This window comes from Ruditapes philippinarum, unplaced genomic scaffold (genome assembly GCF_026571515.1).
Source record: "Ruditapes philippinarum isolate M1 unplaced genomic scaffold, ASM2657151v2 ctg97_1_1_1_1, whole genome shotgun sequence".
Classification (NCBI taxonomy): domain Eukaryota; kingdom Metazoa; phylum Mollusca; class Bivalvia; order Venerida; family Veneridae; genus Ruditapes; species Ruditapes philippinarum.
In genome coordinates this window covers 210,490-237,082 of record NW_026859231.1, presented here as the reverse complement: position 1 = coordinate 237,082, position 26,593 = coordinate 210,490, and the positions used below count along the sequence as shown (strand labels likewise).

Genomic DNA, 26,593 nt, shown 5'->3' with positions numbered 1-26,593 from the left:
CTTTTATCGCCGTATTGGACAAAATACGATCTTGCTAACAAATCTTTTACACAAACTTAATTATGCTATCATCGTTTTCAATCCATTTTTGTGGTTAGCCCCGCCTATCATAGAGCACGCGAATGAATACACAGATTGTATTTGACGAAGCTCGCGTGCGGCACTTCGTTTATTAAAACACGTCACGGTCTGCTAGCCTGTCATTGGCTGGCGCGTGTCATGTGACTTCCCGCTGAGCCCATTTCTGCTGAATAATTTGTGGAAATGAATAAAATATCCATGGAAAAATGATCATCAGCATATTATTGTGATTTTCATCGAAAGATCAAGTTTTCATAATACGCTTAAATTTGAGTTTTAAATGACAGTTATATACTTTGATAGTATCGAAAAGAAAAGACTTCCAAACGAGCAACACGGAATTGCAAAAGAAATAATTCAACGGCTTTTGGGATGATAATTATCTACAAGATGAATGGATTATTAAGTTGAAAATAAATTTGAAAAAGAAGATTAACAAAAATAATTAACAAAGAACTTAACTTAATTTTTTTTTATTTGTTATGAAAGCAGCAACATTTTTACTGTGCTTGTTTTAAAGAAAACAAATAAATAAGATAGTCTAAAAACATTAAGTACTTTTCAAAATGTTTCAAAACGCGATGTCGCCGTCTCAGGTTTACCAGAGTTTGTTCCGGACTTTACCACTGGTGCCGCAGCCGGTCCCTTCTTCGTCGGCATCGTTTTTAGTGGAGAACTTACTTCGTGAAGGACAATCTGCACTTATCACAAGGCCAATGACGTCGCTACCTGCCGGCGTCGTCGGATTGCCGGGAATGGGAGTGTCAACAGTATCGTCAGTTGCACGAAATATAGAGCAGTTAAATACTATGACGTCATTAACGTCACAATCTAACGTAGTCAGTAACGTTAACAATGTAACGCCCTACTTGAAGTTCGGAGTTAACGCAATACTAGGATCTGATAGCAGTGACTCTAAATCTAGTAAGTTCATATTTTTTCTTTATTCTCTAAATCAAAAAAATAATACATGAAAATTGAATTTGAATACAAAAAAAATTATTTTTCAATCTCTGAATCTCTTGGAATCTTCTTAATGCATGGAATAATTTTCACAAATTTTCTGCATATGTTAAAAATGGACTTAATATGAAATTTTGATGTTTACCAGGTCCCCCAAGACCATTCCTAACAACAACATCACAGATTCATCATCATCAGCAACAACAGCTTCAGCAGAGTGGGAGCCCGGTGTCATGCCCGAAACCCTGCAGTCCCAGTCTCGGGTGTCAGTCGTGCATTCCTAGACAACCCTCTATATATGAACATCCATTTCACGGAATGTTGCGACATCCGTATTTTGCAGGTATGTCATTTTTTCCCTCTTACATCCTAAATTATTATTTCAATTCTAATTTCTTTGTCTTTTCTATTACTTTCTTTTTCATATTACTCATTCTTACTTATCTTGGGCTTTAGATACCATGATGAAGAAGGCTGTTAAGTCGAAACGCTGGTATATTAAAGGGAATTTTAAGAATTTGCAGTTGACTACTTATTTTCTAATATTTATCTTTGACTTTAAAATACCAATTTAGTGGGTTTTTAAATACATTTTATAGTATAACTGCAGTAATAGTAAACGACTTCAAAAAGCTTCTTTTTTTAGTTTCCATAGTCAGTAATAATGATAACGGTCTGCAAGGTATCTTCAATAAAAATTTTCTAAAATGATTTATCAAATACAATTTCATGATTAATAAAAACATAAGGACACTTGTTTTTTTATAATGTTTCTAGTCTAATCTTTACAGACTTTATATGATTGCTTTGAACGATCACAAAATTTTGAAATACCCGAGTACAGATAGTGATTTGAAACATGCATCAGTACTGTACTGAGCCAAAAAACACACAAAACAACAACAACAACAACAACAAAAAAATACCAAATTTATACCAAGCCATAACTTTGCTGATGATGCCCTTGGTCAAGACACCCCGACCTGATCAAATTTGCATATCTACCTCGTTTATCTATATGAATATCAAATATATATACATTTACATTTAGATGTCCAGTAAAGAAAATTGTGGTGTTCAGCCTTACAGCAATAGAAAATTCACACTTAAATACTAAAATGATTTTACTTAAGAACGATTTCATACGTTTTTCTTACATTTCGTCCATAAAAAATGTATTAGTTTTTTTGTCTTGAAATACAAGGTCGTAATACTGAACTCTGGATAAATAAACTTAAAGCAAGAACATTTGTTTTTATTATTTTTTATATTTATTTATTACATTTTTCTTTTTGACCATTAGAATGCTTGTCACAGAACGGTTTATTATCAAATAACAAGCCTCGTTTAATTAATTGTAAAATGATAAAAGTGACGAATATCAGCCGTACGTGTATTGTATATTATCAATATTTTCATTCTTGTAAAATATTTCCTTTGTTTAGTATGTCGCCAATATTACGTAACAACCAACAATAAATAATAATTTTAATATTAAAATATAATCGCTGAAAGCTCTAAATTCCTCGTTGTTTAGAAATGTTGTAATTGTATAACCGGTCGTAAAATCTTATCATTTTTTGAAATAATTTGTCATTTTCATTTTAAAACCTAATAAATATGGGACTGCGGTAATAAAGTGTACATTAAGTCCACAAATATTCCATATTCATAAATTTTTATCTCTTGCACATTTATGTCTGTTTTTATTCATGACTAACTGACCAATTAATAAACTGACCATGAAATTTCGGAAAGGCTCTCTGGCCACTTGCAATAATGTCCCGCCCGCGGTGCAGAAAATCTCGGACAATATCTCTTAAATTACAGGTGTGACCATTAAAAATGTCTTCACGTGAGATTTAACAGCGATTAAAATAAAACCATAACACCATCTTGTTCATAGTCGTATTATAACGGTTCTATATATTTACTATTTAGAAGTCTTAATTGATTAAAAAAAGACATCACATGCGCGTGTTTTTTCTGGTTTTTTTCTTTTTCCTTCTTTTCTTAAAGACACAGTATGCCTCAGATATCCCTATTTTTATTTCTTTTGTATAGAAATCTCAAATATGTGTTGAAAGATATTTTATTAATGGATTTAGAGCACATTAAATGTTTAACAATTGAAAAAGTAGACTGAGCGTGCAGTAATAATCATTGCGTTAAAGAAGCAAAATGTAAACAAAGTAGTATTTTATCTGCCGTACAAACTAATTATTCACTATAATTATACCAATTGCAAACAGAACAAAATAAGCAAAAGTTAGTTCATATATGTGTCAAATTAGTTGTTGTTGTTTTTGTTTGTTTTTTTGAATCTGTAACAAATTACCAAAAATTAAAAGTTTTTGAGAAAAAAAATGAAAGCATATCTGAGGCATAATGGGCCTTTAAAGACGAAACAGAGAAACACAAACCATGGACACTGGATTCTCTTGTCTTAAAGGCGATTGAAAAATAAAATATAACATTGCTTTGCGGTTTCAAAACGCTCAAAAATGTGATTTAATTTGTTTGTGATATGCTTGTCATTTTATACTCTATTTTTTAAAAATAATTTGTCCCATGTTTCCAAATAATTACCGGACTCAGCGACAACATAAAGTCAACTCAAATAGTTAGTATTCAGAACTTTCGTGTCGATTAGTCTTCTTCCTTAATTTTAAATTGCAAAATAGAATTACATGACAATATGTTTAGCTAATGCGAGACAAATCAACGAATCAAATTTCTATTTCATTTACTTCAATGATCATTAATTTTCTCAAATATTTAAAAGTTTAATCTAAAGTCAGTCGATACCGGCAATTTTCCTTTCAAGTTGACACCGCCTGCTTTGATGTGAGCCGATAGCCACATTTTCGAGGATTTTACCTTTAAATTAATTATTGTAATGTCAAATATAAACTTAACACCTTATTAAGTCGTAATGATTATTCATAGACTAAGCGACATTAAAGATTCACCGATGTTGAGTTTAAAATTGAATGCTCGTTGTTTGTTTATCTCTCGTAGTTGATATGCCAGGAGTTATTTACTGTTTACATTTTACATGACTTTTGGTGAGAAAATCGCCGGAAATCAAAAAGTAATGAACTCCTATAAATATTTACAGAACGGATAAACAACCGTACAAAGTTTTGATGCGCCCTAGGTCTTTAAGATTACCACATTTGATTACTTAGCTTGATTTTAAAACCCGTTCCACGCTAAAAATGGATTTGGACTTGCCGGACAGTGGACTAAACCATTCACCGCTTAAGAGAAAATTTCAAAATATTTTTGTACCGACTGAAATAGCAAACAGTGCACACCATGATATAACGGCATGGTTGCATGTTTACCAACCTAGTATCAAAGTTAAACAGTGGAAATAAGCGACTTTAAATGACTAGCAATGCTGTACTATTCATCTAAAATCAGACAACGAATCACACATCCACTACTTGAATTAAAACAAATCAAAAACAAGAACCTGCAAGAATAATAATAAACAGAAACCAAATGAAACGAACGATTAAATTCACTAGAAATAAAAACGTGTTGGAACTCTATTTTTAATATTTTTTTTTATAAATATTATGTAAAAATAAAATAGCAGACAACTGTCCCGTGTGCAAAAATAGTTCGTGTGCAAAAATAGTTCGTGATTGAAAGAATCTATGTTGCGTCTTGCAGACAAAGAGTTTCTAAATACATCATTAATAGATAACAATTTAAATTAAAAATTAAAAATAAGTATTCGATAATATTTCATATGCAACTCATACGTAAATAGCTTGTAATAATTTTATTTCTTCAAAGCAGTTTCTTTTCTACGCTTGCTTTAAGTTTATCCTTTGTAATTACGAAATCAAAACAAAAAAAAATCGACACCGAGTCCAGATCACTTCCGGCAGGGACGCGTTTCAAGAATTAAGATCCTTACTCTTAGCGAGTGTATATTCTAAGGATGAAGATTTTTTTCAATTTGATCAATGTTATAATAATAATAATAATAATAATAATAATAATAATAATAATAATAATAATAATAATAATGATAATAATAATTTCTTTTATACTATCGAAAACTCATTTGGAGCCTATTTGTACTATATATTTTATGTTTCTCGTTATAAATACAATGTTTTCACAGTATATAAACGAAATCACTGTACCCTGTCTTGCGAGCATATACAATTCAATGTGTACCATGTCTTGCGAGTACCAGCACATGCTACTTCCGATCACTGTACCCTTCTGTGTTAATGAGGGTCCATCCTACCGTAAGGGCACAAAATGCAGCTTTCGCTGTCGAGTACGGACCCCGGACATGTCGCCAGTCATGCCCTTAAAGAGTTAATTTTGAAGCACAAAGTGGTGATAATTTACCTCCATGCAATTTCCACGGAGTATTAGCCAAAGATATGAATTTTGAGCCAAAAGAAGGTCACTGTGCGGCGGTCAATGAGAACCTAAATGTACAGTAACCTGAGGCAATATGTAAGGGTAGCCCTGAAAAGGGCTGTTGGTGCCAGCAAAAGGGACTACAGGAAGTAGACTGGTTTATATACTGTGGTTTTGTCTGCTAAATTTGAATAACAAGAAAATAAAATACGTATCTCGGTATCATGTCATGAAAATGCAAGGGAGGATAAAAAGAAGTTAAGCTTTATGTTTCTATTCAATTCAATATTTTGTTTGGCATTAAACTACATATAGTATATAGCCATTATTACATAATATATCTAGTCGTACAAAATAACAATTGCTGTGGGTATAAAGTGTATGTATCCTCAATATACAGTCAGTGTAATAGATCACTGTAAACATGTGCTGCTCACTATTTTATCTTCATTGTTTCCCAATTATCGGTTTAAGCATCAGTCATAATACACTGTCATAAAAATGTATAATAAAAACGACCTCTAATCAAATCATTTACCCATATGTAATGTAACATCTTGTATATTCATAACCCCATGCACCTCTTTGATTGTGTGTACTGTTCACTTCCGGCGGAAATCGATGGGCAGCTTAGATCGTGTAAACAATTAAATTCCAAAATTCCCGTTATCAAATAAAACCTGATGTAACTGAATACTCATTATACTGTACGGATGAGAAAATGATCGAAAAGGATTACTAAACAGTGCATTTATGCAAGATGTTACCAGCGTAATGTCAATTAAAACCGGTCATATTAAAGCGTAAATGCAATAATAGACATGGTTCCAAGTCGATTTCTCTAATTGCCAGATATTATCTTTATTACATCGGTAATTATGATTTTTCTTGTCACAGGTTGCGCATTATGGATTACGTTCATTTACGTCCATTTACCTTGTTAATCAAACATAAAAAATGTCTTTGATGTTATTTTAATATAATGAACACCAATATTTCTAGCTGCAACCCTGCTGAACAGATTTTTGTCCCGATTACTGATCTGAAAGAATAGACTTTCATTATAAAAACCACATATTTATTATATTAGAATTGGCTTGTTAAACAATAAAACTTTGATTGTAAAACCTCCGTTATTAGATACGAATATCGTTCGGTTGTAACATGTGGATATTAGACGTAATGGTCGAATTTGTGATATCCGAATTAACGCTTCATATAACAAGAGCATCGAAGTGTAATTATTAACATTAAACACTTATAGAACTTTATACGTTTGTATGACGCATTTATATTGTATGTAAATCTATTAGTGAAATGATACATGGGCTTTTTGTGTCTGTCATAGATTGATTACGGAACAACTGTGTTTTTAAATACTCTCTATGAACAATGGACATTCTTTATTTTGGGACTTTAATATCGCAATAAATGTCAATTGGTTAATGAACCCGTAATCGATTCCTAGTGTTTCTTTTGAAATTATAGAATGTCGCAAATAAAATCTGAAAGTCAAAATATACCAACCAAAGTTATACTGAATATTTTACAAGAAAATGAAATTTCTTTTTAGATGATTTTTTTAATATAAATTTCTAATTCCTTTTTCTAATTTCTATACTTACAGGTTCACCATTACTACCAATGCCAAATGCTTTCTCTTTCCTGAGTCAGATGCGAGGCAAGCCTCGCCGAGGCATGCTTAGGAGGGCTGTTTTCTCTGATATGCAAAGAAAGGGTTTGGAAAAGATGTTTCAGAAACAGAAATATATAAGCAAACCGGACAGGAAGAAATTGGCGGCTAAACTTGGCTTGAAAGATTCTCAGGTACACACATTTATCTATATTTAATATTAAGTTTAGAAAAGGATTGCATGTACAGTTTTGAAAAAAAAATAAACGAAATTCACTTCGAAAAAAAGGAAATGACGTCACCAGTACTCAAAGTGAACTCTGAAACAATTCCAAGCGTTTGAATGATATTGAGATATTGTTTTGTAGAACTTTGGTTGTTTCTGAAGACGGTCGTCAGCTTAAACGAATTACATCATTTTTTCTCATTTGTTTTAACTGTCTTTCAGTCAACGGCACTCTTATAAATAAGCAATATGGCGCCCTCGGTTACAGCCTAATCACATTCTTATTTGATGCAAATGTTTCAATTTGTTTCCTTTCAAAGAAACAAATACTGGCTTTATAAGACTAAGGAAATGCTATTTAGCTCAATAAATTTCGCCATTGGCTTCTCGTCGTCTAATTATACGTCATTTCCAGCGCATCTAATTGTCCGCGTATTTATTAATATCGGCTCAACTCGATTCACGCTCTCGGTCGGAATTGGGAGTACTTGATTAAATGGCAACATCTGGAAGTGACAACTTCTTGAAATTCTCCCCAGTGGTCTATTCTAATGGGAAATTCCACGGTTTATTTTATTCCATAATCGTTCTGTAATCGCCCGTTTATCTCCTATTGATTCAGTATGGAAATAGCAATAATAACGTGGTAGTTTGTACACTCTCATTTTAAATTATCAACTAATTATGACTCCATTTGTCTGTCTTCGTCTGGCACACAGAGAAAGGAATTGTTTTAATAAAAAATAGTTCCCCTTAATAGGGTTAACGAAATGGTGTTATTATTTCAATGCTGGTAGATGTAAAACAAGTATTTTTGTATGTCTTTTTCAGGTAAAGATTTGGTTTCAGAACAGAAGAATGAAATGGCGCAATTCAAAGGAAAGAGAACTTTTGTCGTCTGGCGGATCACGTGACAATACTTTACCAAATAAAAACAATCCTCATCCAGATTTGAGTGATTTGAATAAAAATAGTGACGTAGATGAACAATCTGAGCATGAATTTCACACAGCGCATGCGCATGAGCATAAGATAGACTCTCCCGAGACAAGTCCTTACTCACAAGTGACAATGAATTCCCAAGAAATATTTCGCCAAATAGGTGACGTCGATGATGACGTTGACTCTGTTTCCGACAGCTGTGATGAAGAGATTGATGTGTCATAGATGTCGTAATAATAAAGTTGGACCCATTTGCGACACTTCCTGCAATATCTATATGCCGTTCAATATTATATACATTTTCTTCCATTTTGTATTTTGCCATGTTATAGAGTCTTCCATTTTGTGAATTATTTTGACTGAGTATGAGTCTTTTTACATAACTGCCAATGAAATTTTTTGTCTATACAACTCAAAGTATTATGATCATAACGTCTAACAAAATGGCAAGTAACTGTATTTTATGGTCCGTTGTTCAATTTAAGAACAGAAATTTATGTTTTCATCACATGCCAATTTAACCCTTACCGCGCTAAATATCTTTACTGGACTTGGCTATATTTCAGTCTGGCCAAAGCCATTTATTGTTTAAGGTTAAGATACCAAAAATAAGAACTAACTGAAAAGCGAGCTGAGCAGATCATGATTTGGCGGCACGGATGTTTCGGCTGATCTTGGTCTGCACTGGTCGCATGGTTAATTTCAGTTGCCGATAGTCTTGACAAGTTACTTTTTTGAAACATTATCAGTTAACGCGCCTTTTGTTTCTCGGTGAAAGTCGGACTTTGCCTAAGTTAAGTGAGCACTTCCAATTAGCATACAAAGTATCAAAATTTCGCCTTTCAATAATTAGTGGTAACGTAACTTCTTGAAAAAAAGAAAAATATTTAGCTAAGCATTCTTATCGTTCACAAGAGAAAGTCTCGTTTATAATAATATTCAAAATAAACAAGTCATGGAGGTTACGTAAGGTTGGCTGATATTTAAAATTTCAAATGGACTGTTCTAAATTAAAAAAAAACCGGCCAAGCTAATATTCGTGAGAATTACACGCTAAAATTATAACTAGGAGGATCCGGAATTTTAAAAGTGTTTGTAACTACAAGAATTACTGTAATCTTGTTGCATGTTTTACTTATTTTTAATTTACATACACAAGGAAATGTGTTAGGAATACTGAGTTCAATATTTTGCAATTTTATTTCTTTTTTGAGATAAATCTGTTACATTTATTTATATTTCATTGTGGTAGAAAAAATAAACACAAATAAATGTGCTTCCATTCATTAAATTGTTTGTCCTATTTCTGTAGACACCAATAAAATATATATGGTGGTCGACATTTACTTCTCGAATTTTGGCCAATTTTTTGTCGTACTTTTGCTTTTTTTGTCTCGAGAATATACAAAGATATGACAAAATTTGACTTGGCCATATGTTCGTGTTTTCGCATTTTCGTGGCAAAAAAGATAACAACGTGGCGTAAAGCAGCCACCATAGATTTTTTTAGTTCATTAACTAATATATAATTAATAAAACAAACCACGGATTAAGCGTCATCATAACTGATTTTATAAATTAAAGCTGGCGGAAGTAAAGGCAGCAACGTGGGACCTTGGGAATTATATATGGTATAGATTTCGAGTTCCAAAACGTTATTATTTACAAAGCACTGAAAATGTGTATCAATTAGCAAAAATGAAACCGGAATGAAACAATTTTGTTTTCTTCTTATTTCATGCTTTCCAGTGTTTTATTGTAATATATCAGATGATTATATTCTGATAAACCACTAGTGAAATTTATAAAATATAATTTTCACTGTAGCCGGACTATATCTGAATGCGAATGAAAAGAAAATCATAACTAAATGGAATAACAGGCAGAAATTAATGCCGTCGTGCGTAAATTTTGCTTCTTTAGGAAAAGAAAGTCGATGTCATCATACATCATGTTAAAAACGTAACAAAATTAAAGAAATTTAACAGACCTATATTTCAAAATTGATTATGTGACGTCATGATGTGATGACGTCACAAAGGAAAATGCGTGACTTTACGCGGCAAAACAAGTAAAAAAATACTTAAAATCACTTAAAAAGCATGAAATAAAAAGAAAATTTATTTGTTTTACATATAAGATTGAAAAATATTTCATTCGTGAACACCAGCTATTATATTTTCACTCGTGGCTACGCCACTCGTGAAAATATTGCATCTGGTGTTCACTCAGTGAAATTATATTTCAATCTTACATGCAAAACAAACAAATATCCTCTACATATTATCGGATGGTCTATAAGAATATGTGAACAGATGTTGTATATTGTAAATGATCGGTAGCTTTCACATGCTGTTTATGGTTGCAGTTAATCAAAAATATAATAATTGGTTTAAGCCCAATTTTTCAATAGACACATTATAAACCATAATTGTCCATAATACATGTATATAAATAGTTAACTACTGTTAGCAAAGAAAAGTTTCTTATACGTATGTTGCATAATAACGTTATTTATAACGTGAATGCATGACGTATAAATGTAATACAAAATGTATGTGCCTCTTATATGTAAACATCAAATGTCCGACGGAACAGAAATGAGGGATTGACACACATATACGCATTTTAATAAACTTTACATTGTTGACGATTGTATTTTTTTTGTATGTCGGAACTTACTCCGAAGTATGCTAGTTTTGATTAATAAAATTATTGTTCAAAACTCACTCAAATACAGTCTCAAAGGTATAATCTGTATATACATGTATTGACGATTGACCACTGTATTCAAGTCAAATATACCGCTAATAAAACCTGTGTCTGCAACAGAAAATCCCCATTACATTTTAATTAGCGCCACTTACTGACTAATAAAGTTGTGCTCATTTAATTTCATTTCTGATAAATCAACGAAAAACTGTATGAGATTGATATAAATTACAAAATTTAACATTTAATCGTATATTAATGCGTTTTCGTCGCCCCGCCCTGTTGACCAATATCCATTTAGGGTCAATCGGGGTCAACACGGACAAAAAAGGCCTGTTTTGTTTGTGATGTGTCCGGAAAACTGACCAATTCGTGGCGACGTCCGTCTGTGGACAATTTTGACCAGTGTCCAGTAGCTTTTCATTGAGCGGACTTCATTCGGTCGAAATGACCGTTGATTATAAAGAATATGAATGTGAAAAATACGCTAATACAAATGGAGAAAAAACATCAAAGGAGTTATAGGAACTTTTATTGTAACAATGTTTTATTTAAAAGCCATCTGGAACGATTGGTCATTTTACTTGCATCTGATTTTGATCACCTTGGTCACGAACAATTCAAATAAATCAGCGTTCATAAATGTTCAAAAATCAGTATTTTATTACAACAAAAAAGAAACTGTTACTAACTTTTTAAAAGTAACAAAAGCACGAGAAAAATAACAACATTTCGTGTGTGCAGACAAAGCATGAAATGATCACCGACGACATTTAAGTCAACGGAATATCCCGCAAGTTTTCATATAAGCTCATGGTCTGCAATTAGAGAAATAACAAACGAGAGCTAAAATTGATGTTGCTTTTAATAAAAACTAAGTATAATATTTTGTACTCTGTATCATATATTATAAAACCTCCGATTCTTCAAACTATACGATTTATCTGTATGCACATTTTTTAATGCATGTAGTCCCCTTGAACAATTTATTTTGACCGAGACGTGCCAATTTTTGCGTGATGCAAGCACGAATGCACATTATAGTAAGGAATGAAAAACACCCAACTGTCTCCAGTGGTCTCTTCATATCTTTTATTACTTCGCACCGAATATCAAAAGAATATAGAAGAAGACGTCTATTGTAAATATTTCGAAACATTTGGTCATTTTTTGGGGTCTATCGAACCTCAAGTACCCTCGAAATTTGCAAAAGACCCTTATTAGAAATAACACCTTTAATTATTAAAATCTGTATTCATTTGCACGTTTCTTAACAGAAATAATATTATCAATGTCAATTGCAAAGTTTTCCGGTGGGCTAATTTAAGTGTCATCCCCTTTAAGAAAGATGCAAATGTAAATAAAGTAACGTCAACTATTAAAGTGGCGACACTTTGAATTGATACACTTCTCACGTGCGTGTAAAATAATTATCATCATTACCGTGCATCGTTTAAAATAAACACGTGCGGGAAAGGGCTCTTAAATTCATCAGTTTTTATGAAACATATTTATCTGTGTCTTATTGACAAGCCGAAAATTAAACAATCTGACCTTAAAATCCTCCGATAGCCCTAAATTCAAGGGTCACTTATAAGCGTGCGCGCGCGCAGGGGTATGGACATAATTGAATTTCTTTGAGATATCATCTTTCACAATGAGGTCGATATACCAAAGTGTTGTATTCCTTCCTTTTGTAACTATTCTATAATACTTTTTCTAAATATTGTCAATTTTAAAAGTAATGTGTACAAAATGCGTAGTTTCGTCTACATTCATCATATTTTGTCGTGAAATGTGCTTTTTTTTTTATCTTAATTGCTTAATTACGACCTATAAATTTGCATCAATTTTCATATTTGCGCTGGCTTTTTAGTATTGTTACAATATTTACTGTAAATGTTCTGTTCTGTTCTGATTACTTATAGACGCTTCTTTTTACTTATAGACGCTTCTGTATTATTCTATATAGCATTTCGATATCACTATTTGCTGTTTAATTGTGTATTTATTTCAGTGAAAAGTATCGTTTAATTCATTAGAATAGGAAAAGAATTATCGTTAATTTCAAAAACATATTGACTTTAAGTGAATAATGTCCGGTGCATAAAACATTTCGACCAATTGACCGGAGATACAACCCTGTTGAACCATTCCTGATGATTATTAAAATGTCTACCTTATTAATTAACACGCACGTGCATGTATTTTATTTAATAAGAAAGGCAAATTTACATAGTACGAGGTGAAAGGTTATTTTACATTATTTTTATCCGTCATTATTCTCTCTAAGTATCGTATAGGTATTTGATTGGGTTTAAAGTTCCGCCTCTTAATATATTACACAAACATGGTAACTTTTAAGTATCAAGAAAACGTAAAAAAAGATCGGAACCTTAATCTGATCAGGTTTCAAGCCTTTCCTAATCTTATTTCTAGACCAATTTTTGGATAATAATATTCAATTTAGATAAAAATCCAAGTAGTTTAATGGAAGTAGCACTTATGTTCAATGATTTGTTGAAATAGGATATTAAACAACAAAAATAGGGGAGGTTTATTTAACCGCCAATATCATTCTCTTGCCCTGATTTAGAAAATAATATTATTTTATTGCCGTACATTATGATAGAGTATTCAAATAAAATCACATTCTAAAAAGTATAACGGTAAACATCAAACAATAAATAACTATAGCAGTTACTAATCTACTGTGTAAATGTTTTCCAATATGGGCTACTACTAATTCAAATTTTTCAGAATTCAATACACGAAAGTATTTCATTTTTATTTTCTTCTTAACGAAATATTTTTACGATTATAAAAAGCGTCGATATAATGAACACTTTCAATATTTGTTGATCCAAAACATTTATGTTAGAGAAAATGAGCTATTTGGAAGATTAAGGATGTATCAATATATTATAATAGAGAAACACTGGGGGTAATATTTTTATAAGATATTTGTCGAAAACAAGGAAATGCAATATTTAAAATAAATACTTTAAATAGGACCGCGGTTTGTCGTTTCGAGGTGCACCTTTTATAGCACTGTACTTTTAATAATATATCAACGCTATGTTGCTATAAAGTTTTAAAGGTTAAAGGCACATTATTTCTCTGAAACAAATAAATTTTTACTTCTTGTGAAAGGGCCCACATCGATTTTATAATTTTTAAATAATTGTTTTAGAGAAATGTTAAATGCTTGTTACCTGGAAAAGTAGCGATAAATGTAAAATGATTTGTCATAAAAGTAGCAACATGTAAACAAAGTAGTACTTTTACTTCCATACCAAATACTTATTCACTGTAAATGTACTTATTGTCAAAAAGGAACATATGAAAATGACGGTTCTTATATTTGGCCAATGAATACGTTTTTGGAAACTATAAAACTTAAAGTATACCAAAATTAAAAAACTTTTGAGAAATAAAAATAAACATATTTCTTAGGCATAATGGGCCTGAAAGCTAAGGTAGATTTGCATAAAATAAAACAAAATAACAAAAAAACACGTATATCCGTTTTGCTTTGTATTATGCCACTAAATCATATATTAATTTTGTCATTAAATTGAGGAACTTGCAGAATCTTTCCAAATACAATTTACTTTGATTGATATATCATTTCAATATATTTTTTTTTTTTCTAATTCTTATTTCCTAGATATTTCCGTTTTTTATTCTGTATAGAATGTATGTTATTTCTAGATATGTATATGTAGGTGCTGATTGAATTCTTAATTCATTGATATTTTTTGTTATTTAATGTAACAGAACAGAACAAAAATCTACAAAAACTTAAGCATATTATCATAACAAAACATTCATTTTTATAAATAAATTATAGAATTATCCTTAAAAACAATAATATTATAATTGAAGCGTATGCATTATAAGAGCACACTGCCATAGTACTATCGATAACCTCATAATCAAACAAATTAAAAAGTTATTTACATAATTGTATGAACGCCTTTGAACAAGTAAGTCACAAATTGATTCATTCACTCATTTAAGTTCATAAAAGGTAACTCGGATGAGAATGATAGACTTTTGGAATATATGTCTCTTGATGTTGTAATAAACCACAAAAAACTTTTGGTAACGTAAACTATGATAAGTAACCAATTTATTATCAAACAGAACAAAACCAGTACGTCGTTTGTATGCAATCACGACATATATTTTACAACTAACCAAAAGTACCTATATATAACATCAGTTGAACGAAATGGGAGGAATTTAGCAATTATTGAAACTTAGATGTGTAATTATTCACAATTCAAGTAGTTTCTAATTGTCAAAGCATTTTTGTAATAACTTCCAATTATGTTTAAGACATGGCTTTTGAATAACCTTGCAAAATATATTTAATGAACGTGAATGTTTATTACAAACTTGTCTTGGAAAGCTACCTGCTTTCTGATGTGATTGTATATTCTCCTGTTATTTTACTTTACTATTTGCATGCGCATGTATGTTTATTCATATATGTGGCTGTCCATGTCAGAATATTTTTTGTAGTTGCAAATGTGTTGCTGATCTCAAAATAAAGTGAACCAACCTGAAACTGCTCTACATATAACTCTTTGCTGTAATTCATTGCATTAATCAAATAGCTACCATCATATCAAAATAAATATTTTGTGACTTTATGCTGAAACTTCGCATCATGTACAAAGGGAAGCTACTCTAATTGTCTGTTAGGAGAATTAACATTTCGCCTGTCAACGTTCTAGTCGTGGCCTCCTTAATTTGTCATGCCTAGGATATTAGACAACATTTGTAGAATATAAAGTAAAACCTTTATATGACACCTCCAAACTGCAGAATGTTGTTTCCTTTTCTTTCTTTTTTTCTTTCTTTTTGTGGTAAGAATTATACTTTTTTTGTTGTGGAAAGAAAAATACCAAAAATCTAGTACCAATATTGAAAGAAGATTTTTTATAAATGTCTTCAAAAGTAATTTGTCTTCTTAACTCTTGATATATTGCTTTTTAATACATACATATTCCTAACTTGATGGGTTGAATAAATCCAAATTTTGAAAAACAACTCTATGTTCTGTTCTTTATTAACGAATAACTGGTCATAAGATATATCTGAAACTAATGAAACTAACAATTTAATATATAAAAGTATCTTTAGATTTATATGTATAGACTGCATGTTAAAAAATCTAAAGTATTGTTATTTATTTTCAATTGCTTAAAACGTCCATGATTTCAAGCTAGCTATCTTAACTGTTAATCTATATGTGCGGTCATTGATTCCTGTAGGATTGAATACCGTTAAGCCGGTGCTGGGGGCGTGAGGGCTATATCCTTCATCTATTATTCCTTATAAACAGACTCTATCAAACCGAGTCTTCAATTTTCATGTAAGTTTCTTGTTTTTTATTGCTTCCATGGGTTCACCACATTTCCAGTTTTTTTCCAGATTTTTAAACTTCACAACAGCAAGTGTTAATTGCCGTGTTGAAGACATATTTCACAACAATGTTGTATTTTTCTAGTCCTTTGGAATACACCCAGCACATTAGGTATTGACGAATGACTACCACTTAAGCCGGTGCTGGGGGGGGGGTGAGGGGGCGTGGGGAATGTTTCGCTTTTCCCAGTATCCCTCACGAACAGAGACTGCAATTTTTGTGTTGTACGAAAAATTTTCACCTCTTCCAGGTGTTTTTTTTTTGCATTGTCACGGCGTCAACGATTGTAAATTTTCATTTGTCTTGAATGCTGTTAAAAGTACATTTGCTTAAGAGTGCATTAAGTCAAACTGTTGGTAGTGTAGAATTCAAAGTTGTTTTCTAAACTGTTTTGAATTGAAACTTATATCCCCGAACATTCTTACATCACCCATATGGCACAGAAGAAAGTGTTTTCAATTCATTATTAATTTCTTTTCGGTCTATCTTTAACACTTATCCAATTTCAAGTTCGTTGTATCTATAAGTAACATCTACTTAAATTTGATATTTAAACAAATACTGAGGTATCCAGTTTGTGTATTCGTTTCCTTTTTAAATAGCTTTCATCATATGGGGACCATAAGTTTTATTTAACATTTCAAATTGAATAAGTCACGCGAGGTAAGATGCACTTGATCTTGTTACTACCTCTACAAGAAACGACCTGTTACGACTGACTACTATTTCAAATTAAATAACATCCCTATCATTTGTATCAATACGGTGAATTGGCTAAGTTCAAATAAGTTAAATGTTTTTCATCAATTATTTAAAAAAAATAATAACCTAAAATGTATACAGTTCAATTTGAGAATTATTTAGTTATAATGTTACATTTTGTACGGCATTATCATTGAGCTCATACAATATACAAAGACAAATTGTAAGTTAAAATGTGCACAGTGCAGTCTGTAATCTAAAAGTGAAATGTACACCGGGCAAAATTAGTCAGCAATTTTAATGACATTAATCCTTAAATACATTCAATATATTTTTGTCTGCTTTTAGATATAAAAAAATGTTTAATACATAATTAAACATCATCAACTAAAAACTTAGGAACAAACGTCTTATTATAACTTGTTAAATGATTTAGTTTATACACGTAGTTTATTTCAGTCTCCAAAATGTATACTATATTCAAATAATTAAAAAAAAGACAGACACATACAAAACACATAAGACGATGTACATAAAAACGTTACATTGCATATCATAATAAAATTAAAAGGTTCGTAATAGGAATTGTTAATCTAAATGTTGTAAGAACTTGTTGCTCAACCCTTTGCATTTTAATATATACTCATCATTTGTATAATATGTTTGTAAACATGTATTTACTGCAATAAAAAAACTTAAACTAAACGTATAGTAGCATTCAAAATTGTTCTTCGAATTTCTATATATTTCCCCCATCCTTTAGAAGGCAAAGAATATTAAATCAACCCGACGCGTCTTTGCAAGTAAATGTACGAGTAGCCTTGAGCAAAAAAAATGCTGTGTTAGATGACAGAAATGTTTAAACACGTTATTACTTTTATCACCTATAACTTAAATACGAATTGATCAAATGTTTACAATTATAGTGAAAAGTAAACAGTTTATAAAGCAATATACCCCAGAGGACTTTAGTTATGTCCACCATGAATAGCAACTTAGTAACACTTATATTACATACTCAAAGAGCCGTGTCTTCAAGTACCATTTTCTATTTAATAACTAATAAAACTTGATACCCTCTCGAAAACCTTGCTTTTGGCAAGGCATTCCATTAAAAACTAATGGACTAACGGTTTATTTAATGTATTATATCAATAAATGTTTAATATTTCCATTTTTAAAGTATGTATTCTTATAAGTTATAAGAATTAAAATGTTACCCCACAAATACCTTTAAATGTGATTTTATTGCTGACTAAAAGTCTCAAGTAATAGAACATCTTCTGTTTACGAAAGTTAAATGAATCGCAAAGTGTATTTAATTATCAGCATTTGGTATAAGTTAATATATAAATGGATATTTTCATTAGATACGACCATATCTATTTTAAAACCGTTATTTTTCATGGGAAAATACAGAATATAAAAGAGAAATGTAATTATTCCCACATTGCATTTAATCGTTTAGGGCAATAACAATATTATAACCCCAAGATTTATTAGATAACATGAAGAAAATATCAATTATCCCAACGAAAATAATCAACATTCTAACCATATCTTATCCCTACAGCTTATCCTTAAGGATAATATTTATGTCAATAATTATACGACAGTCTGACGGTGTGTCCTTACAAGTTTACCATACGATTGGAACAAATCTTTTACGATGTGTAAAAGATTTGTTCCAAACGTGCTAAATATCAATCATGAGACCATTTCGTTATCTCGTTTAAAAGAAAAACAACAACAAATAAACAAACAAAAATATATTATTGTTAGTTGTTTGTTTGTTCAGAGTTTCGACGGTTCTATAAGTACTTTGTAATCTATGAAATAAAAATCATCCAGTGCATTTTGTTACATGAATTAATGGCCACTGAGAACATGGCTACGGAGAACATGGTCAAGGAGAACATGCATGGCCACGGAGCACATAGCCACGTAGAACAACATGGCCACGGAGAACATGGCGACGGAGGACATGGCCACGGAGAACATGGCGACGGCGGACATGGTCACGGAGAACATGGCGACGGAGGACATGGTCACGGAGAACATGTCGACGGAGGACATGGTCACGGAGAACAACATGGCCACGTAGAACATGGTCACGGAGAACATGGCGACAGAGAACATGGTCACGGAGAACATGGCGACGGAGGACATGGACACGGAGGACATGGCCACGGAGAACATGGCCACGGAGAACAACATGGCCACGGAGAACATGGCCACAGAGACCATACATGACACACTGCAACTCTTTGCTTTTATTTCTTTGTTTAGATAAAGCAATGCTCGATATCAGAAATAGGAATCAAAGCACTGAAGGCTCTGGTTCCGTGTTCACAAACATTCTCATAACTTATGTTACAAAATATCCATTGTTTATTGTGTTTATTATTATTATTATTGATTTAGATTTGATATCCAATATCTTCTTTAAAATTGTCATGAAACGGCATAAGCTCACGAAGTTATAGTGAAAAATTTAAGATCCGCAGTTAAAATTGATCATAATATTATTGATCCTAAATTTGATTTCTTATTTTGCTTCAGTTATTATTGTAATTTGTAATGTTGTTTCTATATTTTATCCCAAAATAAGTATTGTTTCTTTACGATTTGATATGGATGTCAGACTATCAAAAATGGAAACGATATATAGTGTGCGATATGGATTTTGTATGAACATTTTGGACTCTGGAAACGAAACAAGGCCATAATGGGTGTGATATGAATTGAATTTTTGAACCTTAGAAATGAAAACGAGGCTAATTGGTAAGATTGGGTCCAATAATGGTTTCTATTGAAACAGCGCGTGTTGCAAATGCATTGGTTATATTTCATGAAGTGAGGTATAAATCTGTTTAATTACAAATTGATATGTAACAGATGTGCTTATATAGCACACTATTTAGAATTTCAGAATCTATATATTTGCGTCGGTCTAGTCATTTATTAACTATATTATGTTCACTTATTACTCACAATTACTCGATTTATAGATTCTTCATTATTATTTACATAAAAGTCCTTGCAAAAGTGATGACGATGTAATTTGAAACTATTTTTTGCTGTTGGAAGGTTTTATGTTCATTTGAAAGCTGTTGTGTTTTAACTTGAAAAATGTCCGATTTTTGATATCTGGTCAAGTTGACATTTCATACCGAACAACAACGACAACAACAAAAACGGTGTTTTTTTTCTTCGATATTTTATCTGCCAATTGTTTAATCATTAAAAAAAGTACTTTGCTATTAAAATGGATTGCATTACATATGTTGTTATTACATTTGACGCTATCCTATCACTGCATTAATATCATTATATCTATGTCACTCGTAACTATGGTAGCACGTGAACATCCTGTTACATGTATAATCACGGCTTTAATTCCACGCCAGTGTATACACCGGTAGGGAACGTGTTACAGTATCGCGTTTTCCGGTTACAGGATAGACTTTTTAAGATGGAGGATTATTTATGGGAAGAGAGGTAGGTGATTTTTATTCAGGTCCATATTACAAGAAGTTTAGTTTCTAAAAGATGTTTTTGTGCTTTGCTTGTAAGGAACAGGATCCGGTATCTACTCATTTACTTATTCAGACCCTGCACCGCAGATTTATCTCTATATTGTCTCATAAACGTGCAGATTTGACAGTTTGAAAATTTGAATCGAGAGACCAACGCATTTTTCTCCCATTCCGACATTATTTAAGCATGCCTAGATAAAGTAAATCTGCAAAACGTTAGTCCTTTGTGTTTAGAAACGTTTATAAAAGTAAATGACCAGTTGAACCTATTTTCCTGTTCGTCAAATGCGTTTGAAAAAATAAACAATGTTACAGTATAGAGCGAGGTGAATTTTGCAGGGTTACAGCATAGACCTAGCGACTTTGATCCAATCTTGTTACAGTTTATACCCAGATTTCGGTTACAGTTTAGATACTTGCCAAATTTCAAACAAAGTTCGTGCATCCATTATTTTTATGAAATAACTCATACCTTTCTATTGAATACATTCTTGAAAGGTTGTATTACTTTTTTTTCTTTTTAGCAGAAAAGTTATAGTTTTGCAGAATAAGTAATGTCCTAAGTAAGGACTGTTTTCAGGGAAAAAAACAGAATACTTAACAGAAGTCTAACACGGAAAACATGAAAATGATGCTGGCTCAATTTGATTGAACCTGTTCATGGACGGTAGTGGTAAGTGCAAGCTACCGTCCACGACCATCGGCTTAAGCAGAATTCACATTAAACATGAACTGGTAAACTTTAGATTTTTTAACATTTGTGGATGTGTTCATATGGCGGTTATCATGGAACCTTCAATGTGACACGTTATTGCCATTCCATGAAATGCGGCATATTACCCCCAGGTTAAAAATTGCGAGTGCCCTTTAAACGAGAGTGCAATGAGTAAAACTAAATAAAATGAAATTTTGAGAGGGGATCGGAGATTATGAAGCCTGCATACCACAGATAAGCTGTCAAAAGACACAATTAAAAAGCAGGCAATACACTAAGGGTGATTAAACAGTATTTAAGTGAGAAATACTGCAACCTTAAATTTTATTTTAAGTTAGAATTTCCATCTACAATAATGTATTTTGTAAGTATTTAAAAAGGGTTTGTTACGTTTGGCTTTCTTGGATTTTAAGTTTCAACGACACTGAGGTCATGTGAAAATATTCCTGCTTTAGTGTAAAGAAAGACCCCAGATACCCCTTTGTGAAACATTTCAGACACGAGCGGGCACCTGACTAGAACTAACGACAGTCCGTTAACTAGCTTGCTTGATAGATTCCTCACATACAAAAAACCAAAGCCATGATTTCAACCACAGCAGTCAAGGAAAGATGATTTGAAGTCGGCGGCCTTATCCCGACTCTGCCACTATTATGTACCTCCATCAGGCTTACTGGAGAAGATATTGTAATTGTCTGACCTTAATTTATACTCTATAACATTCAATATCATTTTCTTCTTCAGAAACTTCTATACATCATGTCTGAAATAAACTAAAAAGACTTTTAATTTGATAATGACAAAATAATCTTAACTTCAACAAAGAAGCATTCGAAATGACGCCATGATCATGATTTGCTTTGAATGCTTTTGGTTCAAGATGAGAAGGATCTTTAAACATCCCCTTTTAAAAATCTATGTTTTGGGTTTTTGTATACCCGATCGCAACCGAATCCATTTGAATAACTTTGGTAGAAAGTTATGTATATTTCATCACATTAAGTCAAGTTGTTACTGAGCAGATGAGATTGCACACACATGTGTACGACAGACAGACGAATAGCCATCGGGCCAATAAGCTCACAGAGATTTAAAAGTCTATGTATCATTCATACATTTTACCTAGTATACTAGTATATAATAAATATCGAAGTCTAAGCTGTAACCAAAATCTGGGTATAAACTGTAACAAAATCGGATAAAAATCGCTAGGTCTATGCTGTAACCCTGTACAAAACACCTCGCTCTATACTGTAACATTGTTTATTTTTTCAAACGCATTTAACGAACAGGAAAATAGGTTCAACTGGTCATTTACTTTTATAAACGTTTCCTAACATAAAGGACTAACGTTTTGCAGATTTACTTTATCTAGGCATGCATAAATAATGTCGAAATTGGAGAAAAATGCGTTGGTCTCTCGATTCAAATTTTCAAACCTATTTAAGAGACAATATAGAGATAAAACTGCGTTGTAGGGTCTGTATAAATAAATGAGTAGATACCGGATCCTGTTCCTTACAAGCAAAGCACAAAAACATCTTTTAGAAACTAAACTACTTGTAGTATGGACCTGATTAAAAATCACCCACCTGTCCTCCCCATAAATAACTTCCATCTTCGAAATTCTATACTGAAACCAGAAAACGCGATACTGTTACACGTTCCCTACGGTGATATTACAAGTCAAGTAATGTTGTCTTTTCTTATAAAAAGCTGCCATTTTTAACAACAATATTTATAGTGTATATATACCACTAGTTTGTAGAATTTTAAACAGAACATATCTTCTTTGTGTGAAGTCAAAACATTTTATATTTACAAAGAAACTGTGTATTAATTATCAATGTTTTCTTATATCAAATTTGAGCATAGGATATTTCTAAGTGTGATTTCATTTGTTTCCATTTTATATAAATTCAGTTATACTCTGTTATATGAAAATTTGCGCAGTACATTCAATGTAGTATTATAAAGGCATGAAAGAAACGCACAACAGATGGTTAAATGACATTATTTATTTCAATCCTATAGTTCTTTTCTTACAATAACATTGTATAGTAAGTACATCTACATCACTATGTATTATATATTTTCATAAACATAAGTTATAAAATTCATATTCAAAGGCATGTTGTTGTTGTTCTTGTTAGTTCATACCATATAAACATGTATTTTATAATATAGTTTAACATTCTTTTAGAACGACTCAAGTTTAATACAATTCTTTTTGCGAGATCTCTTAAATCAAGACCGGTAACTCTGCGCTTCACTCATTTTTTTAAAATTATATCCTTGCAAATACGGCTGTTGTTAATTGAGATCAAATAACACGTCACCGTGAAACAGTATGGCGTCTTTGTACATGCCATCATACTTTCAATAATATTGCTTAATGTATGCATCTCGTTTCTTAGTAACATTATTTATTATAAATAAAAAAATCTTCTTCTAATACTGGTATTAATTATTTACAACTTAAACCGGAGTCAGCAATGAAGCGATTTCCTTGCACGTGGACATTTTTTCAGAAGTAAGATATTAAAACTGTTGCTCATACATTTGATTTAATGCTTTTATACATTAATTATGAAAAGTCATTTATTTTGTCTAACGTTTTGCAGGTGCACGCGATAACAAGAAATAGTCTATTGAAAAAAAAATGTCACATTTTATGTTAATTTCTCATTTATATATAAAATATATTTACTTACTTATATATGCATGTATAAGATAACTATTAATTGCGAAATGTACCAGAACATGCAGAAAAATTCAGTTGACGACACAAAAACTTAAAGATATACTAGCTCGTCCTTAAGTAAAATATTTAATCACAGAAATTAAATTTTGAAAGCATATTTTTCATGAATATCAAATTTGAAATTAAAGAATAACTATGGGGGAAAATTGCATTCTATTAAAGTCAAGTAATTTTGTCTTTTCTTAAAAAACTGATTTTAACACATATTTATAGTTAATAACACTAGTTTTAAATTTTTTAAACAGACAATTTTCTTTGTTGAAGTCAAAACATTTTTTTTTACAAAAAAACTGTGTATTAATTTCAATGTTTTTTTACATCAATTTTTTAGCATTGAAAATTTAAGTTGATTTCATTTTTTCCATTTATATAAATTTTAGTTATACCTTTAATGAAAATTTTCGCAGACATTCAATGTAATTTTAAAAGGGATGAAAAAACGAAAAACAAGAGGTTAAAAAACATTTTTTATTTTAACCTTTTAGTTCTTTTTTGTTTTTTCCATTTTCCGGACTCAATAGATGAAAATTTCACATATAGCTTACACAGAATTTTATTAACATTGTATAAGTACATCAGCATCACTATTTATTGCATATTTTCATATACACATGTACATAAGTTATAAAATTCATATTCAAAGGCATGTAAGTGTGTTGCTGTTGCTGTTTCATATCACTTATACATGTATTTTATAATACAGTTTTAACTTTGTTTTAAAACGACTCAAATTTAATACAACTCTTTTTGCGAGATATGTCTTTGATATATTTTAAATCAAGACCGGTAACTCTGCGCTTCACTCATTTTTTTTTTCCAATTATATCCTTGCAAATACGGCTGTTGTTAATTGAGATCAAATAACACGTCACTGTGAAACAGTATGGCGTCTTTGTACATGTCATCAAACGTTCAATAATATTGCTTAATGTATGCATCTCATTTCTTAGTAACATTATTTATTATAAATAAAAAAATCTTCTTCTAATACTGGTATTAATTATTTACAACTTAAACCGGAGTCAGCAATGAAGCGATTTCCTTGCACGTGGACATTTTTTCAGAAGTAAGATACTAAAACTGTTGCTCATACATTTGATTTAATGCTTTTATACATTATTTATGAAAAGTCATTTATTTTGTCTAACGTTTTGCAGGTGCACGCGATAACGAGAAATAGTCAATTGAAAAAAAATGTCACATTTTATGTTAATTATAGTATGTTAACATCATGTTTTGTGAAAGATATCATATTCAGTTTAACGAATACTAGTAATAGAGATGAAATGTTAACAAAATTGTTATAATATCTTAAAATCTATAACCCCGAATTTTTTAGGGGTTAAACTCATTTTTTATTTCTATAGACAAGCTGTTTAACTATTACAACCTTATCTCTTTTTCTTGTTTTTTTTTCATACGATTGTTTCATTTGTCATAAAATCATTTTTGTGTAAAAGACAGCGAGTGATTATATGCCTACAGACAGTTTATTGAAATAAAATATCTATTATTTAAATAAAAATATGTTTAGATAAAACATTTATGAAAATTAAGTAAGGAATATATTATCCATATTATATTATATATATCACTGATAGTGAACAGATATATACATGTCAATTATTTTTTCATCATGATGAGATTTAACTTTTAGTCCTATATTGTTCTATATAATGAAAATAAGAATTAAAATGCACAATGCATTGTTTGTTTATTTGTTTGTTTGTTTTTTGTTGTTTTTTTTTCTTTTTAAATTATTCGGTCGTTCGGTAAGTCAGTCGGTTGGTAAGTCAGTCGGTCGGTCAGTCAGCTCAGTCTTCTTCTCCTTCTTCTTCCTCCTCCTCCAATATACTGATCGCCTTCCACTAACTGAAGTTTACGGCCAGGTTAATGCGCAAGAGGGAAAGAAGGAGTAAAATAGTGAGGAATATATACAGTGCAGGTTAAAAACGGACAAGAGTGCGGTTTAGATAAAGAGTTGGTACGGAATGACTCAACTGTTCCGGCTGACACAGCATCCGGAGGGAGGCTTTTCCAGTCTTTGATGGTGCGTGGGAAGAAGGATCATTGTTGACGATTAGTCAGCTAGCTAGCTAGTACGTTAATTAGTTGGTTGGTTAGTTTAATAGCTGGTTAGTTAGTTGGTTCGTTGATTGGTTGGTTTGTCGGTCGGTCGGTCAGTCGGTCAGTCAGTTAGACAGGCTATGTTGCACACTGAATGCTAGGCCTAAAATAATCATGTGTGAAACAAATTACGCCTCGCACTTTTCTATTTTGTATAAAATGTTTATAGAATAAACAAAGGCATGTCCTTGTCAAAAGCTTATTAAGAGCGTGTGTACTATTATTTTCATTATTTCCTTTTTGGGTTTTTAATTTACGTATTGGGGCAGGGTCAATTTAGCACTATTCTGCGCACCTATATACCGATGTTTAAATTTCGTTGAGTTGAAATATAGTCTTCTTGGTATTATTACTTCT

The 26,593-nt window shown here is 31.5% G+C and overlaps 2 protein-coding genes across 2 annotated transcripts; both read left to right on the top strand.

Moving 5' to 3' along the window:
• Positions 1-202: 202 nt before the first annotated feature.
• LOC132755723 (homeobox protein DBX1-B-like) lies at positions 203-9,245 on the top strand. Its single transcript, XM_060746642.1, has 4 exons — positions 203-1,005; positions 1,193-1,387; positions 7,067-7,266; positions 8,130-9,245. The coding sequence occupies exons 1-4, from the start codon at positions 648-650 to the stop codon at positions 8,463-8,465; spliced, it is 1,089 nt and encodes a 362-aa protein (XP_060602625.1). The 5' UTR covers positions 203-647; the 3' UTR covers positions 8,466-9,245.
• Positions 9,246-18,978: 9,733 nt separating this feature from the next.
• Positions 18,979-19,344, top strand: LOC132755715 (zinc transporter zipt-7.2-like). Its single transcript, XM_060746619.1, has one exon. It carries the CDS (start codon positions 18,979-18,981, stop codon positions 19,342-19,344), a length of 366 nt encoding a protein of 121 aa, XP_060602602.1.
• Positions 19,345-26,593: the final 7,249 nt, after the last annotated feature.